The sequence below is a fragment of the Dictyostelium purpureum genome (assembly GCF_000190715.1).
Source record: "Dictyostelium purpureum unplaced genomic scaffold DICPUscaffold_513, whole genome shotgun sequence".
Taxonomy (NCBI): Eukaryota; Evosea; class Eumycetozoa; order Dictyosteliales; family Dictyosteliaceae; genus Dictyostelium; species Dictyostelium purpureum.
In genome coordinates this window covers 531-18,032 of record NW_003519847.1, presented here as the reverse complement: position 1 = coordinate 18,032, position 17,502 = coordinate 531, and the positions used below count along the sequence as shown (strand labels likewise).

General features: G+C 23.3%; 7 protein-coding genes across 7 annotated transcripts; 3 read left to right on the top strand and 4 right to left on the bottom strand.

Annotated features, from left to right (window-relative positions):
• Window positions 1–1,412: 1,412 nt before the first annotated feature.
• Window positions 1,413–3,386, top strand: DICPUDRAFT_43033 (uncharacterized protein; the record flags this gene model as incomplete). The annotated part of the gene is made up of 2 exons (XM_003294116.1): window positions 1,413–1,602; window positions 1,717–3,386. The coding sequence occupies 2 exons, from the start codon at window positions 1,413–1,415 to the stop codon at window positions 3,384–3,386; spliced, it is 1,860 nt and encodes a 619-aa protein (XP_003294164.1).
• An 80-nt stretch (window positions 3,387–3,466) lies between these two features.
• DICPUDRAFT_93173 (uncharacterized protein) lies at window positions 3,467–5,352 on the bottom strand. Its single transcript, XM_003294113.1, has 3 exons — window positions 5,068–5,352; window positions 3,876–4,983; window positions 3,467–3,803 (listed from the first exon to the last, which is right to left on the bottom strand). Exons 2-3 carry the CDS (start codon window positions 4,981–4,983, stop codon window positions 3,595–3,597), a joined length of 1,317 nt encoding a protein of 438 aa, XP_003294161.1. The 5' UTR covers window positions 5,068–5,352; the 3' UTR covers window positions 3,467–3,594.
• A 1,606-nt stretch (window positions 5,353–6,958) lies between these two features.
• Window positions 6,959–9,568, bottom strand: DICPUDRAFT_84657 (uncharacterized protein; the record flags this gene model as incomplete). The annotated part of the gene is made up of 6 exons (XM_003294112.1): window positions 6,959–6,991; window positions 7,551–7,852; window positions 7,900–8,770; window positions 8,863–9,085; window positions 9,152–9,359; window positions 9,493–9,568. The coding sequence occupies 6 exons, from the start codon at window positions 9,566–9,568 to the stop codon at window positions 6,959–6,961; spliced, it is 1,713 nt and encodes a 570-aa protein (XP_003294160.1).
• A 372-nt stretch (window positions 9,569–9,940) lies between these two features.
• On the bottom strand, window positions 9,941–11,416 carry DICPUDRAFT_93172 (S-adenosyl-L-homocysteine hydrolase). The gene has a single exon (XM_003294111.1). The coding sequence runs from the start codon at window positions 11,393–11,395 to the stop codon at window positions 10,100–10,102; it is 1,296 nt and encodes a 431-aa protein (XP_003294159.1). The 5' UTR covers window positions 11,396–11,416; the 3' UTR covers window positions 9,941–10,099.
• A 1,963-nt stretch (window positions 11,417–13,379) lies between these two features.
• On the top strand, window positions 13,380–13,856 carry DICPUDRAFT_159113 (uncharacterized protein; the record flags this gene model as incomplete). The annotated part of the gene is made up of 1 exon (XM_003294115.1): window positions 13,380–13,856. The coding sequence occupies one exon, from the start codon at window positions 13,380–13,382 to the stop codon at window positions 13,854–13,856; it is 477 nt and encodes a 158-aa protein (XP_003294163.1).
• A 469-nt stretch (window positions 13,857–14,325) lies between these two features.
• DICPUDRAFT_159112 (uncharacterized protein) lies at window positions 14,326–15,516 on the top strand (the record flags this gene model as incomplete). Its single annotated transcript, XM_003294114.1, has 1 exon — window positions 14,326–15,516. The coding sequence occupies one exon, from the start codon at window positions 14,326–14,328 to the stop codon at window positions 15,514–15,516; it is 1,191 nt and encodes a 396-aa protein (XP_003294162.1).
• A 186-nt stretch (window positions 15,517–15,702) lies between these two features.
• Window positions 15,703–16,961, bottom strand: DICPUDRAFT_43022 (uncharacterized protein; the record flags this gene model as incomplete). Its single annotated transcript, XM_003294110.1, has 2 exons — window positions 15,703–16,394; window positions 16,469–16,961. The coding sequence occupies 2 exons, from the start codon at window positions 16,959–16,961 to the stop codon at window positions 15,703–15,705; spliced, it is 1,185 nt and encodes a 394-aa protein (XP_003294158.1).
• Between the last annotated feature and the right edge of the window lie 541 nt (window positions 16,962–17,502).

Below are 17,502 nucleotides of genomic sequence, written 5' to 3'. Positions count from 1 at the left end.
GACTATTATCGATAATAATAGCTAATAATTCATCATTGTTCTGATTTTTATTTATATAGAAACAAAAAATATAATAATAAAAAAAAAATAATAGTGAATGTGATGTGATTTGATATTGTATAAAAAATGAAAAATGCACACATAAAAAAATTTACATGATATAAAATTAAGAGAATATCTTATATATTAACAATTTTTTTGTGGAGAGATAATAATAGATATTGTTTTTTAGAATAAATAGAAAGAAATATTTTAAAAAAGGGTGTTGGGGTGACCGGTGCACGTATAGGGGGTATGATATTAAAATTTTAGTTATTAATTTATAATTTGGTGATTTATTTTGGTATTGGTAAATTAAAAAAATTAATATTGTGTTTCTACTAATATTTTATTCTCTCTTAAAATCGAGCCATAAATTAAATCTAAAGACTAACATTATTATTTAGATTATTAATTATTATGGATTAAATTTTAAATTATTTTTTTTTTTTGTTTATTTTTTTTTTTGTTTTGTTTTGTTATTTATTTTTTTTATTTATTTTTTTTTTTGATCATACAAATGATGATAATATTATTATTATTATTATAGTGCATGTTTTATAATATGCAAATTATATTGATTATTGTATAATGTGGGGGGTGTGAGTGTCAGTGGGTGAGTGGAGACTAAAAAAGGAAATGAAAATAAAAATAAACAACAAAATATATATTTATAATAATGATAATAAAATTAATTATTAATATAGCTGTTTTTTAAAATTTACCTTTACTTTAATTTAAATTAATAAATTAAATATTTTAAATGAATAAATAAATAAATAAATTAAATTAAATAAATAAATAAATAAATAATTATAGTTTTTATATTTTTTATATACAAGTATTATACAAATAAAAACTATGTGAATATATATTTTTTAAAAAAACAAAAGAAAAAAAATTTTAAATTTAAAATAATAGATTTTGAAAAAAAAAAAAAAAAAGAAAAAAAAAAAAGTGGGCGCCAAACTAATACAATAAAAAAAAAATTTTTATTTTATTATAATCCCAACATGAAATAAAAAAAAAAAAAACATTGTAATTTATTTCAATGGTTTCATTGTACTTGCATTATGCAATAAATTTTATTGGCTTTTTTTTTTTTTTTTATAAAAAAAAAATATAATTTAATTAACTGTAATGTTTTAATGAATTTTTTAATAAACTTTGATTGTTGTTGGATAACTTTTTAAATATTAAAAAAAAACAAAAAAAATTTTTGAATAAAAAAAAAAAAAGTTAAATTAATTGATTTTTTTTTTAAATTTTTATTTTTTTTAATTTATATTTAATTTATTTTATTTTTATAAACAACAATAAATAATAATAAACCAAATACTAAATAATAAATAATTGATATTAATAAATAAATAATGCATATTGCAGATAATAATAAAAATGAATTATTTTATTTTATCTATAGAAATTGTTATTTAAGAAATTTAATTAAAACCAATATAAACAAATATAACTTTTATTATTATTTTAGCTGTACAACTAGAGAAAGTTTAATAAACTATAGATTTAGAGATTATATATTGGAATTAAATTTGGATACACAAGGTGACCACCCTTGGTATTACTCAGCAGAGGATGTATTTTATTTAAATTCAACCAAAGATTATGAACAGCTACAAGTTGGAGATATTCCTCTGGGTGTGGAAGTGCTGTCAATAGGTTACAAGTTTTACAGAAATTTAGTGCCTGGTATTATCCCAGAAACAACAAAGAGATTAAATTTTGGCTATGGATTTAATACATTATTAACTAAAGGTATAATCCCTGAAGGTGTAGAATCAATATCGTTTTCGCATGGATACAATCAACCTATTAAACCATTTGTTTTACCAGAGTCTTTGACATCAATCTCTTTTGAGGATCCTTATAATCATATATTTGTTAAAGATTCTTTACCGAAAAACCTAAAGTTTGTTAATATATCTGGAAGATACAACCAAGAACTTTTAGCTGGCCAGTCAATACCTCCACGATGCAAATCAATCTCTTTGGGTAGAGAATTTAACTGTGAAATATTTAAAAACAGTATCCCAGATTCAGTAACCACCCTTATTTTTGGTGAAAAGTTTAACAGAGCTATTGACCCAGGTGTATTATCATCGAGCATTACCGATCTTTCATTCCAATGCCACTTTCTTCAACCACTACAGGCCCATTCGATACCCTCATCCGTGACTAAACTTCAGCTATCTTCAAATTTTAAGCAACCCCTCACTCCACATATAGTGCCTCCAAGTGTAAAGATATTAAAAATTTGTTATCAAGAACTTCAATTTGGGTCTATACCATTTGGAGTCGAGGTTTTGACTCTAGGAAACGATTTTAATCAAAAAATAGACCGATTTTTAATACCAGAATCAGTGCATACGCTCATATTTGGTGATCAATTTAACCAACCTTTGAATCACTTACCAAACTCAATTACCTATCTATCATTGGGCTTTAATTTTAATCAAGATATCCACAACTTACCATCCTCAATTAAAGAGTTGCATTTTTCAAATGTATATGGTCAGTCTGTATTACCAAATCAAATACCACCATCTGTTAAAAAACTTACTTTTGGGTTGCCACCCACCGAACTGTACTCAATTCCACATTCTGTTGAAACTCTCACATTCTCTTTTAGTCAAAAGTATGTTAATGAACCAATATCACCATTTATAATCCCGCCATCAGTCAAAACCCTTACCTTTGGTGCCTATTTTAACCAAATACTATCACACGATATCATCCCTCCATCTGTTACCTCTCTTTCGTTTGGGAAATCCTTCAACTCTGTAATTCATAATGATATTTTACCAAAATCAATTACATCTTTATCTTTTGATAATTGCTTCAACTGCGAACTATATATTGGCTCACTACCTAAAAACTTAAAACACCTTTCATTCGGGCGAGACTTTAATCAAGATATATTACCTGGTATCTTACCCGACTCATTAGAAACCCTAACTCTATCTGCTGAGTTTAATAGAATTATACCTTGCAACTCTTTACCAAACTCACTGCAAGTCCTCACATTTGGCTATTGTTTTAATCAAATAATAATCGAAAATAGTTTACCGTCATCTCTTACCACCCTAAACTTTGGTTATAGCTTTAACCAATCAGTAGCTGGAAATATTATCCCTCCCTCGGTAACATGCATATCATTCTCTTCAAGTTTTAAAAAACCCTTGGAACCAAATATTCTTTCAAAATCAGTAAAATTTTTAAAACTTTGCAAAAACTATAAAATTACAGATTCATTACTTTCATCAATACCAAATATTACAATCCATAATCCAAGAGCATCTGATATAAATGATATGTTCAATTCTTTATAATCAAAATAAAAACAAACTTTAGACAATATTTTTAAAAAAAAATTAAAATGAATTTATTCTATTTTTTTTTTTTTTTCTTTATGTTTCTTTATTTTTATTTATACTAAAATTTTAAAAATAAAAAAATAAATAAAAAAATCTATATCCATTTGATAAATCTTTATTAATTTTATACAAATAATATAGTATATATATATATAATTATTTTTTAATCGAAATAACCTTTAACAATCCATTTTTCATCAAGGACAGTATCTTTATCGGTGATGAATTGCCAAAGAATATGAGTAGAATTGTAAATATGGAATTGACCAAAACCTAATTCAGATACTCTAAAAGATGACCAAAGTGGAGCTGGCTCTACATAATTATAATCCAAACCTTCTTGATTTCCTGCAGCACCAAGTGTTAAATGAACTAAAATAAAACAAACAAAAAAATAATTAATTAATATATATTTTTAAAATTCAATAATAATATTATACATACTTGTTGCACCTGGGTTTTCAAATGAACCAATTGGAGTTTGTTTATATGTTGGAAGTGTTAATTCGGCAGCATGACTATGGCCAGCTAAATATAAATCGACATTATAAGTTTGGAATAATTCACCAATTGTTGATTCGATTAAAGCACGAAGAGTTTGTTTTCTACACCAATCGACATTAGTTGAACAATAATATGGTCTGTGAGCATAAGCAATAATCCAACCACTTGGGTTTTGCTTTCTATGAGATTCTAAATCACTTTTAATCCATTGATATTGTTGAGTAAATGGAGCTAAATCTGATTCGGTGGAGAATGATAAAAAGTGAACACCATTATAATCGAATGAATACCATGGCATAGATGATGAACCTGGCATATTAAAAGTAGTTTGATAGGCGGTGAATGAATAAAATACATCATGATTACCTGGAGTGGTCATGTATGGAAGTTTACTTGTGACCGATTGGATGGATTGAAGGAAGTCATTCCAGATGGTTTGGTTACCTTGTTCAACTTTATCATAATCGGCATAGGCAATATCACCAACATGGATGATCATAGCGTATTGTGGAAGATTATCTTGAAGTACTTTAACAGTGTTATTATAGCCACCACCATAGCCCATATCACCATAAACTGCAATAGTGAATGGAGTGACATGGTTTGAATAACTGCCATCAGTTGAAAAATTTGATGTGGTAAATGAACTGATTTCAGAAAGAATTAAACTTGTTGAGCCACCACATTGATAATAATAAGTAGTCATTGGCTCCAAACCACTTAAAACAACTGCATTTGAGTAACCAGTCCATGTTGAAAACTTTTCTGATTTACCATTGACAGTAACTACACCTTTCTTTGATCCTGCTCCGTATTTGACTAAATTTGCGACAGATAAAGAGTATTGTACAAATGAATTCCCAATTTGATTATTTGTAAACCAACTAACCAACATTTCGTTTGATTTACCGGTTACTGATAATTTAATACTTTGTGGGAATTGACCCTCATCACTGCCACTATCAGCTGATGAACTTTCTATAGAATTACATCTTAATAAAACTAATAATACAACTAATAATATATTAAAATTAATATTTAATTTCATCTATTTTTAAAAAAAAAAACAAATAAATTAATATTTTGTTAATTAATAAAGGAATATATTATTTATATTTTAAACATTAATTACTTTGTTATTAAAACAATACAAATAAAATACAATAAAGAACCAAAATTTAAATTAAAAATAAAAAAAAGTAAAATTTATAATTATTTTTTATGTTTTTTTATATATTTTAATTAATATAAAACAAAATAACCACTTTAGAGTTGGAATGTCCTAAAGGTATTGAACATCATTCACCGAAATTAAAAAAAAAAAAATGAATGTACAAATATATGTGGGTTTATATATATTTATAAAGATTTAAAATGACAACACTGTTTTTAAATATATATATTTGCAAAATAGATATATTGAATATAATAAAAATAAAACCAAAAAGAATAAAATAAAAAGCAAGTATTTATAACTATTATTATTATGAATTAAAAAGGGGATGGATGATGAATAAATAATACTATAAAAAGACTATTTTTTTTTTTTTTTTTTTTTTTATTGGTGTGTGATTTTTATTATTCAATTTTTGATTATTTTTAAATATATTACCATTTTATTTATATACATATATGTTATTACAGGAGTACTGGGTTTTTTAAAAAAATTTATTTATAGAAAAAATAAAAATATAGAACTATTTTATTTCTTTTTTTATTATTATAAAATACTTTTAATTATTATAATTATCGAAATTAATTAATTAGTCTAATTAGACTTTCAAACACAACAACATATATAAAAAATAAAACAAAACAATAAAAATAAACAAAATAATAATTATTATTTGCTTTATATATTATTTGATGATTTATTATATATTATTTATATTTTTTGTTGTTACTATATTTTATTTTATTTTTTTTTTTTGTTGATTTTTTTTTTATTTTATTTTTAATATTTATTTTTAGAATCATTGATATCTATTGTGTTATTTTTTTTATTTTTATTTTTTTTGTTAAAAGTAAAGGTGATAATATGTAACTTTTTGACAAAGTTTAAAAAAATAATAAAAACTATTGGATTTTTACTTTGATATAAATAATATTAAAAAAAAAAAATTGTTTTTGGAGTTTCTGTGGGGAGTGTAACAAAGTGGGGTGTGGGAAATAAAAAAAATAAAAAAAATTGTGGAATGAGATATATTGTAATGTTGAAATAAAAAAATTTTATTATTTTTATTATTTTTTATTTTGTTGTTTTTGATGCATCATGTGTGAAAATTGGAAAAGTTTATTTTATAAAAAAAACAAAAAAAAAAAAAGAAATATATTTATAAAAAATTTTGATCTTTTTTTCTTCTTTAACTCCCCACACAAATTATAGTTTTAAAAAGAAAAAAAATAAAAAGATAATTAATTTTTATATATAATATAGTAATAATAATAATAATAATAAATATATTATCTATTATTTTACTACTAATCCCATCCTATTCTATTAATAAAATAATTTCAATCAAATATACAAATAATAATTTACTTAATTTTTTTTCTATATATAAAAAAAATTTTATTTGTGGGTATGTGAGTGTGTTGGTGAGTGTTATTGTTTAAACACATGTGTAGGAATGAAAAATAATAACTATTATTATTAGTGTTTGTGTGGTGTGTTTTATTTTTAGAAATAAAAATAAAAAGTTTTTTGGTAAAATATTTATTAATTATTATTATTATTATTATTTATATTATTGTTGTTATTAATTACTAATTCCTTTATTTTATTTGTATTTTAATTTGTTTAAAATTATATGATGAACAACCAAAAGATCATATGAAATGATCTAAAGATCTTTATAGATTCTTTTTTTTAAAATAAAAGATCAAACAAAACATTTTTTATTGCTTCTTTATTATACTGTTTTATTTCTTTTATTTACCTTAAATATATTTGTATATTTTTTTGCTAATATGTCCAAAGATACACCAGCCCTATTTATGATTTATATAAAAAAAAATAATTTTTATTTCGAATCACTCCGCTTTTTTATGTAAAACTAAAAAAAAAAAAAAAATTAAAATTAAATAAAAATACTGTAAAAATCTATTTTTTTTTTTTTTTTTTTTTTTTTTAATTTTGCTTGTTTATTTATAAAAGGAGAAACTTTTAAAGAATCGCTTTAAATAAAAAAAGAACAAAGTAAAAAGAAAATTAATTTAAAAAAAAAAAAAAATATGAAAAAAAACAATTTCTCTAGAAATAAATAAAATCCCCATAGATTGTGTGCAGTAGCTGTTCCTAAAAACAAAAAAAATAAATTACTAATTATTATAAATACAACATTAGATTTAACGAACAAGTGGAATGAAAAAAAAAGTGTGTGAATGTGTGGTTGTGCTTATTTATTTGCATATTTATTGTTTTAAAAATATTTGAATTAAATTTTTAATGGGAAAAAAAATAAAAAAAAAAAAAAAAAGATAAGATTAAAACTTTGATTCTATTTGTCTTTTTTTAAAAAAATAAGAAATACAGATATTGTTTTTGAAATATTTTTAGGAATTTTTTTTTTCCAACTATAGGGTTTTATTTAAACCTTTTATTTATATATTTACTGTATTATTTGAACTATTAATATTATTGGTAGAGTTATTATTACTATTATTTTTATTATTGGTATCCTCGTTGTCTAAAGTGTTGCTATTAATATCGCTACTATGGTTATCCATCTCCATCTTTTCATCTTGATGGCTTTTAGATTCCTCCATTGGTTCCTTTGGTGTTATGGTTTCCTTTGGCTTTTCTTGGTGTGGCTGTTGTTGTTCCTTTAAAACCTGTTGTTGTAATTGTTGTAATTGTTCCTGTAATTTTTGCTTTTCGGACTTATTATTGTCATTTTCATTATTTTTATTATTATCTATATTACTATCATTTTCTCTTTATCTATAGATTTATTATTGTCACTTTCATTATTGTTAACAATATCTTTAGCCTCTTCTCTTTCTTCCTCCTCGCTTTCGTCTTCTTCTCCCTCTTCTCTATATTGTTCTCTATATTCTTCTTCCTCTTGTCCTCCTTCCCCATCTCCCTCCTCTTCAATAAATCCATCAACATATTTCTTTTCATCATCTGTTAAAGAAGAATATGCTCTTGGTCTACCATAATCATCTGTTATAACTCTTCTACCACTTCTACTAAAATGAACTTGAATAGATTGTTTATCTTCATATGAACCTCTACCTCTTTTTCTAACATTTTCAACACTTTTGCCACCACCAATCATATCCTCATCATTTTCTTGTGGGTTATTTAAAACACCTTCATCATTGAAATAAAGATTGGTTCTTGCTCTAGTTGATCTTGGTCTAGAGAATGGATCATTTTCTAACTGTTGTATTTGTTGTTGTTGAATCTGCATTAAATCCTCTTGTTCTTTCTTTCTTAAATCCTTAGCAAGTAAACGTGAAGATCTCCAATGTTTTGAATCGTTAACAGGATTTGATACTTGTGCTGAAGAAAACATGCTATTCTTCTTTCTTTTAGATGCTGCTAATTTTGCTGTAACCTGTGGGTAAACATCCTTTAAATTTATATATAATGTTTTTTCATCTGACTCATCCCCCTCTTCGCTATATGGTTCATACTTTTCAATAATCTCATCCCACTCTTCACTTGTTGAACAAACGATTTCCCATTTACCATTTTGCTCTCTACCTTGATCTTTGGTCTTTTTCCTTCCATTTGAATTGGTAACTGTTTCTCTGTATAATCTATAATCCCCAAAATAATAATAAAACTCTTTTTGATTATTTAAAATGCCCAATGGTAAATTTCTCTACAATAATATTTAAAATAATAGTAATAATAATAATAACTATTAATAATATGATTAAATAAATAAAATAAACAATAATATAATAAACATACCAATGTATCAGGTTCATTAAGATAATTTTTAACATGTGCTAAAATGGTTTGTGATTTTGCTAAACTCCAATCACAAACTGCCTTTAATAATAATACTCTGTCTTTTACTTGAGATATTTCTGAAAATTGATCACCTTCAAGGAATGGATTCTCATCAAAAATGTCAAAATAATTATTTTCTTTATTTAATTCTGTTTTTAAGAATTGTTCCCAATTGTTAAAACTATATGATAGATAATGAAATTAGTTAATATTATAATTATAATTATTATTATTATATGAAACCTACTTTATTGTTCTTTGCTTTGTAATTGGTAATAAATCTTTTAATAATGCAATAAATATTTCACCGGTTAGTTTTGGATAATTTTTTGGGTTTAATAACAAACCCTCTAAATCGTCGCTCGATACATTTTTAATGCCTAGCGGTTGTTTAAAAAATGATAAATATTGATATATTGACGGTGTTTCCCACATTGATCTTACTATATCTTGATCTTTTTTTAAATTTTAGTTTTTATATTTGAGATTTTAAAAAAAAAAAATGAATTTTTAAAAAATTAATATATAATTAATTTGGATTATTTAAAATTTGAATTTATTAAGTATATAACCAATTAATAAATTTACCTTGTTCTGGTGTATATTTTTGTTGCTGGGGTGGTGATTTATTTGGAGTTGATATTTTAGATTCTAATATTGACATTTTCTTAATTCCTTAATTTAAATTTAAATTTAAAATTATTAATTTGAAAATAACATAAAACAAATAAAAAATTAAAAAATTAAAAAAAAAAAAAAAAAAATTAAAAAAATTCGAAAAAAAAAAATAAAAAAAATAAAAATAAATAAATATAAATTATTTTGAATATTAATTAAATTGGGTGATCCATTCAAAACTCTAAATTTGGTATTCAATTATAATTTGTATATTCAAAAATATGAAAATACTATAAAACATATAGTATTATAAAAAATAAATAAAAAATTCTATGAATTTATAAATAGTTTTTATAAAAATAAACAACTGTTTCTGAAAAAAAGATAAATAAAAAGACATATGTAATATTTTTTTTTTAATTTTTTAATTTTTTTTATTTTTTTTAATTTTTTTTTCTTTATTTTTTTAGATATTATATATAATAAAATATATCATATTAAAAAAAAAAAAAGATTTATTGTAAAAACACAGTATATAAAGTAAGAAACCCTAAATATAAATATTTAGTGAAACAATTTAATAACGGTAATGATCTGGTTTGTAACAACCTTCGATTGAAACACCTAAGTAATCAGCTTGGTCTTGAGTTAAAACGGTTAAAGTGGCACCGAGTTGACCGAGATGGAGACGGGCAACTTCTTCATCTAAAATTTTTGGTAAGAAGTGAACACCTAATGGGTATTTTTCGGTTTCAGTCCAGAGGGCAATTTGGGCTAAAGTTTGGTTACAGAAAGAGTTTGACATAACGAATGATGGATGACCAGTACCACAACCTAAGTTGACTAAACGACCTTCGGCTAATAAGATGATGTGGGTACCGCTGGCTAAAGTGTAACGATCAACTTGTGGTTTAACGTTATCTTTTTTGGCGTTGGCATTTAACCAAGCAACATCGATTTCACAATCAAAGTGACCAATGTTACAGACGATGGCATCTTCTTTCATGACTTCAAAGTGTTTGCCGACGATAATGTCTTTACAACCAGTGGTGGTAACAAAGATGTTGGCTTGTGAGGCAGCATATTCCATGGTGACAACTTGGTAACCATCCATACAGGCTTGGAGGGCATTGATTGGATCGATTTCAGTGACCATAACACGAGCACCTTGACGACCTAAAGCTTGAGCACAACCTTTACCGACATCACCATAACCAGCAACGACGGCAACTTTACCAGCAACCATAACATCGGTGGCACGTTTGATACCATCGACTAATGATTCACGACAACCGTATAAATTATCGAATTTTGATTTGGTGACAGAGTCATTGACATTGATGGCTGGGACTTTTAATTTACCATCTTTGAACATTTTGTATAAGTTGTGGACACCAGTGGTGGTTTCTTCTGAGATACCTTTGATACCAGCTAAGTATTGTGGGTATTTGGCGTGGACGAGGTTGGTTAAATCACCACCATCATCTAAGATCATGTTTAATGGTTGACCATCTTGGAAAACAATGGTTTGTTCAATACACCAGTTGTATTCTTCTTCGGTTTCACCTTTCCAGGCATAGACTGGGACACCAGTGGCAGCAATAGCGGCGGCGGCTTGATCTTGAGTGGAGAAAATGTTACATGATGACCATTGGACAGCAGCACCTAAAGCAGTTAAGGTTTCAATTAAAACGGCAGTTTGGATGGTCATGTGTAAACAACCAGCAATACGAGCACCTTTTAATGGTTGAGTTGAACCGTATTTCTTTCTTAAGGCCATTAAACCTGGCATTTCATTTTCGGCAATTTCGATTTCTTTACGACCCCAAGCGGCTAAGCTCATATCTTTAACTTTGTTGTGTAATTTTGTCATTTTTACTATTATTATATATATAAGTTTATAAAATAATGTTAATAATTAATTTTTATTTATTATTTATATATTATTTGTTATAAAAAAAAATTTTAAAATTTTTAAAAAATATTTTAAATTTTAAAAACGAAAATAGAAATAAAATAAAAAAAGGTTTAATGAATCAATATTGTGGTATAAATATAAAATATTATAATTATTATTTATTAATAGATTATAATAAAATTAATATTATAATAATAAAAAAAAATATTTTATATAAATATTTTTTTTTGTAATGAGTCAAATTAATTATCATTGTGTGGTTGGGTTATTATTATTATAAAAAAAAAAAAAAAAAAAAAAAATTTTCCTTTTGCGATTCTAATGGAATATGTTGACTGTATAAGAGAAATAAATAACAATATAAAAATGTGTGGGGTGAAATTTTAAATTTTCACACAAGCAATGCGCGTGAATATAGGTAAATTAAAAAATAAAATATAAATAATGTTTAGATCATATTATTAATTATTATTATTATTATTATTATTTATTAGTATTTAAAAAATGTTTTGGGGGGGGGTATATAAAAAAAAGATATGTAATTTTTTTTTTTAATTTTAAAAACAAAATATATTTTTTTGGGGGGGTTTCTTTTAATTTTTTGGGGACCCCCCCCTTTTGGGGGGGGTTTTCCACCCCCGGTAAAAAAAAAAAAAAAAAAAAAAAAAAAAAAAAATCAAATAACTCGGCTAAAAAAAAAAAAAAAAAAAAAATTAAAAAAAAAATTAAAAAAAAAAAAAATTAAAAAAAAAATTAAAAAAAAATAAAATTAAAAAAAAAAATTTTTAAAAAAAAAAAAAAGAAAAAATGAAATAGTTTGACTCATTGTGGAAATTTAAAAAAAAAACCGAGTGTTTTCACATATTTGACTAATTAATTCATTTTTCTTTTAGTTTTTTTATAGTTTATTTTTTGGTTATTTTTTTTTTTTTGTATTTTTATTTAAAAATAATTAAAAAATAGATAAAAAAAAAAAAAAGAATTAGAATTATTATAATATTTAAATCATGACTCAAATCTTGGCATGTAGTTTATTATAATAATCTCAACTGACTTTTTTATTTTTATTTTTATTTTTATTTTTATTTTTATTTTTTTTTTTTATTATTTATTATTTTGAATATTTAATATAAGTAAATGATGGTATCTTAATAAAGTGAAAAATTAATTTTTTTTACAATGGTTATATAAATGTGAAAAAAAAAAGAGAAAATTTTTTTTTAATTATGTTTATAGTTTTATTTACATTTTATTTACATTTTATGTATATATTAAATAGCTTTTTATTATTTTGCATATCAATTAATGGGGAGTATTGGTAGGGACGTTGGGATTTGATACCCACTATTATTAATAATTTGTTGTGGTTGTTGATTTGATGGAGATATTGTTTTTGTTGCTGTCTAAATTGTTCAGGAGATGTTGATTCTTGTAATTTTTGATAATATGATGGTTCAATATGATCTCTTAAGTTTAGGATCAAGTGGGAATTTTACAATCCTCCTCATTATATCATTGAAAGACTACAACCATCGAGGGCAATGACATGCAAACAATTCTATTTCAAAATTCTCAAGAATTCTCTCGTGATTTTTATGGTGCTAAACTAACCTTCATTAATACAGGAGGTACAGACTTAACAATTAGTGTTGCTTAAACAGAAAAAAAACATCTTTTTAAATAAATAATATAGTTATTAGAATATATTTATTTATTTAAATTTTGATAAATAGTTTTCATTGTTTTAAAAAGGATGCCATAGGATCTTTTTTATCATTTTAGGTAAAAAAATTTATTATTTTAATTTTTTTTTATTTTTTTTAATTTTTTATTTTTTTATTTTTTTATTTTTAATTTATTTAATGTTTGGTTTAAAAATATATTCTTTTAATTTGACAAAACAATTTTATTTTAAATAGATAAATATAAATAGAAAAAAATGAAATATAAAGTTCTTTTTTTTTTTATAATAATAATATTTTTAAATCAAGTTTCAACGGTTTTTTGTAAATTACCAAAAGAGCAATGTAATTCATTTAAAAAATTAAATAAGAAATTTAATAAACTCTCGGTCATTAACGATGGTTTAGAAGAAACAACCACCTATCAAAAATTAAAAATCAATAGCCTAATGTTTAATACATTATATAGAAAATATTGCTCAAAGCATCCAGACGAACCATTGTTAGAGGAAATGGAGGGAAACGACTGTTTAATTTTAAAAAAAATAATAGAGGATTTTTTAATTGAACAAAAAGAAATTGAAAACACTAAAAAAAGTTTTACAGATAATTATGTCAAAGTTAATAACGAAAACTATAAAAAAATTACATATAATGTTAAACATTATTATAAAGAAATCAAAAACTTTGAGCATGCCCTCTTAGAATTTAGTCAAGAAGTTTGTAACATTTAAAAAAAAAAAAAAAAAAATAATAATAAAATTATTAATATAAAATTAATAATAATGAAAATAATAATATTTTATAAAATTAGATGGTACATTTACATATAAATTTTAGTTTTTAAAAATAAAAATGTATATTAAAAAATTTCCAATTTGTTAAAAAATTTTAAAATAATAAAAAACAAAATTTTAATCTATTAAATTTTTAATAGATAATAAAAATTAATATATAAAAGAAAATATCTTTAATTATTTTTTCTATTTTTTTATAGTAGTGATATTGTTTTATACTATTTTATTAAAAATATTATAAATGGTATACATATTTTTTTTTTTTTAAACATTCTTTATTTTATTTTTATATATTATCTTTTTTTTTTATTTTTTTTTTTATTTTTTTTTTTTACAATATTTTTAAATAATAAAAAATTAAAGTTAAAATTATACTTGTAGTTATTTTGATAGCTAAAATAATAAAATGACTATCAATTCAAAAGATGATAAAAAAATAAAGACCATCACAAATATTGAGGTTAAAAAACCACCCATTTTAAAATCAATTCATAATGAAAGATTAAGAGTTTTTTTAATTGGATCAACATCAGGATATTTGGGCGGTTTTCTATTATACAATTTAATAAAGTTATTCAGTGTAGAAAATGTTTATTGTTTAATAGAAGATAGTAAAACTACAAGCGAGGCAATGGAAGAGATAAAAGACAATCTTAAGCATTACAATTTATATTCAAGTATATTTGAAGATAATTTTATAAAAATAATACCAGTAATTGGTAATTTAAATAAAGAAAATTTCAATTTATCCGTTTTGCAATACAACCATTTGTTGTATTCAACCAATATGATATTAAATTCAAAGCTTTATGATGATTCGGTGGGTAAAGATCAAAGTGAAAATGACGAGCAATCAAATCATCTTACCGAAATGATAAAATTTTCAAAAAGTGGTGCTGTAAAAAGAATTGTTTATATCTCCAACATATATAGTATTAAAGATGGTATCGAGGGTCAATTAAAAATGGCATCAAAAAACGAAATCCCATGTCAAATCATCAGAATAACAAACTACCTATTGCCAACAATCGAGCTCAATAATAACTGTTGTAGTGGAGGTATTGTCAAAAGAGGCATCAATACTAACAATGGTAGCACGGTTTTTTATAATGATTTTGAATTATTAATTGAATTATGCAAAATTTTAAATTACTATCCCAGTGGTTGCAAAAAGATCAAACTTTTGCAATCACCAATCAATTGGGTTGTAAACAATATCATCAACTTAATATTTAATGACAAGTGTTGGTGCCAAACTAATAATTTAAATTTAAATATTTTAAATTTAATTGCAGAGCAGACAGTATCGCTAAAGGATTACTTTAAGATAATGGAAACCGAATACAATATCAAAAAGCTAAATATCAACGAGTGGAAAATTAAATTAAATCAATTACCAACAATGACATCAACAGTAGATGGTTTAGTAATTTCAGATGAAATTAAAAGCAAGTTTGATAATTTTGATACCTTGTGTTTATCAATTAATAAATCTTTACCCAATTGCAAAAATCTATTAATCGAAATGAACTCTTATCACGGTTGGAAGGTACACAATAATTTAATTAAACTGTACTTAAATAATAAATTTAAATAAAGTTAATAAAATAAAATAAAATAAATTATTACTTTTTTTTTTTTTTTTTTTATATATAATTTATATATAAACTTTTTATTAAAAATTATATTTGAGTTTACTATCATTATTATTTTATTGTTATGTATATGTTATATTATATATATTATATTATTTTATATACATGTATAATTATTAAATAGATTATTATTTAATTTGTTTTTGAATCGGATTTTGATAATTATTTTTAATTAAAAATGTTTTATCATTATCATTGTTGTTATCGAAATCTTCATCATCATTTTGAAATTCTACATGGTCGTTAATGGTTAATATTATATCTTTGCTACTGTTATTTTCATCATTGCTGTCAAATTCTTCAGTTGTACTGTTGCTGTCAAGATCTGTATCAGTTGGTGATCTTTTAAATATTGCTTTGGCTTTTTTATTATTATTTAATGCAGTGGATGCAGTGTTGGATGTTGATGTAGAGTTATTGGTTTGTATATTAATATTGCCATTCATTTGTGGTGATGAGGCTGTTGATAGGTTGCTGATAATATCCTTTGACTCTATAAGTGGTAATTCAGTACCTTGTTCTAAATCTAAACCATCTTTATTTATTTTCTTTTCTACCATTGCATTATTTAAAGCTCTTTTTGTGATAATTGTAATGGCCACTATTAAAATAAATGAAAATGTTATACCCATCAAGCCATAAAATCTCTTTCTACTCTTTTCTTCGTCTGATAATGAGTCATTGAAAACCTCTGATAAGTCTGAAAATGAACTACCTAAATATGTGTATAAAATTGTAAATGGTAAAAGTCCTAAAGTTGTTCCAACCCAATAATTAAAAAATGAAACATTAGTTGCACCAAATATATAATTACAAATTCCTATTATATTTAAAAAATATTAGTATAAAAGTATTTTTTTAAAAACATATTATTGTAAAAACTATAATATTTACCAAAAGGAATAGCTGGTGATAATCTTAATAAAAATATAATTAATAAACCATTTTTTGAAACTGCACTATTAATTTGACTATATTTTTCATTTTCATTCATTTTTGAAGTTGTCCAATCTTTTGTTAAATTTCTGCCAATGAAAAATGCTAATATTGCGCCTATATCACAACCTAATACTGTTGAAACTGAGCCTAAATAGGGCCCAAATAAAAACCCGGCTGCCAAATTAATGGGTGTGCCAGGAAAACAAAATACTAATGAAACTGCATATATAATTGTTAAAAGTATACAGCCCCACCCTTTTGGTATCTGCTTTATCCATTCCATAAACGATAATGTGACTCTGTTAACTGGTGAATTTGGTATAAATAGTAATATAAATAATATCAATATAGTTATAGATAATACAAGTATTAACGATAACCTTATTATTTTCTTTGCATCTATTGATTTAAAATTCCTATTTAGACTTATATATTTGGTTTGGTCCATTATAGTTGTTAATCCTGTTTTTTTAGTTTTATTTTTAAATTTTCTGTTATTTCTATTATTATTATCAATTATCGTACTGATTAGTTCTTCGGGATTGTTAGTTTTTTCGTTATTGCCACTATTATTACTATTGTCAATATATTTATCACCTTCTGCTATGAGCGGTTTAAAGTTTATCTCTTTATTAACTTTAATTTTAATTCCTTTTTTCTTTTTTTTTTTACAAAAAGGAAAAAAAAAAAAAAGATTTTTTTACTTTTTTAAAAAATAAGAATAAATAATAAAAAAAATATTGAAACTAATGATTTTTTGTGGTTTTTTTATATATATATATATATATTTATAGTTTATTAAATAATACAAAAGTTATTACAAAAAAAATATTTTGAATACCGATTATAAAAAATAAAACTAAAAAATAAAACTAAACAATACAATACAGTATATTACTAAACACTTTTATAAAATATTTAAAAAAAAGAAACAATTTAATATATTATAATGATGAAAGATTTGATGATTATGATAATAAATAAAATAA

Coding starts and splice junctions, on each gene's coding strand:
- DICPUDRAFT_93172 (XM_003294111.1), bottom strand. CDS start 11,395: ATGACAAAATTACACAACAAAGTTAAAGATATGAGCTTAGCCGCTTGG.
- DICPUDRAFT_93173 (XM_003294113.1), bottom strand. CDS start 4,983: ATGAAATTAAATATTAATTTTAATATATTATTAGTTGTATTATTAGTT. Junction 3,804..3,875: donor TGAAAACCCAGGTGCAACAA/GTATGTATAATA, acceptor GTTTTATTTTAG/TTCATTTAACACTTGGTGCT.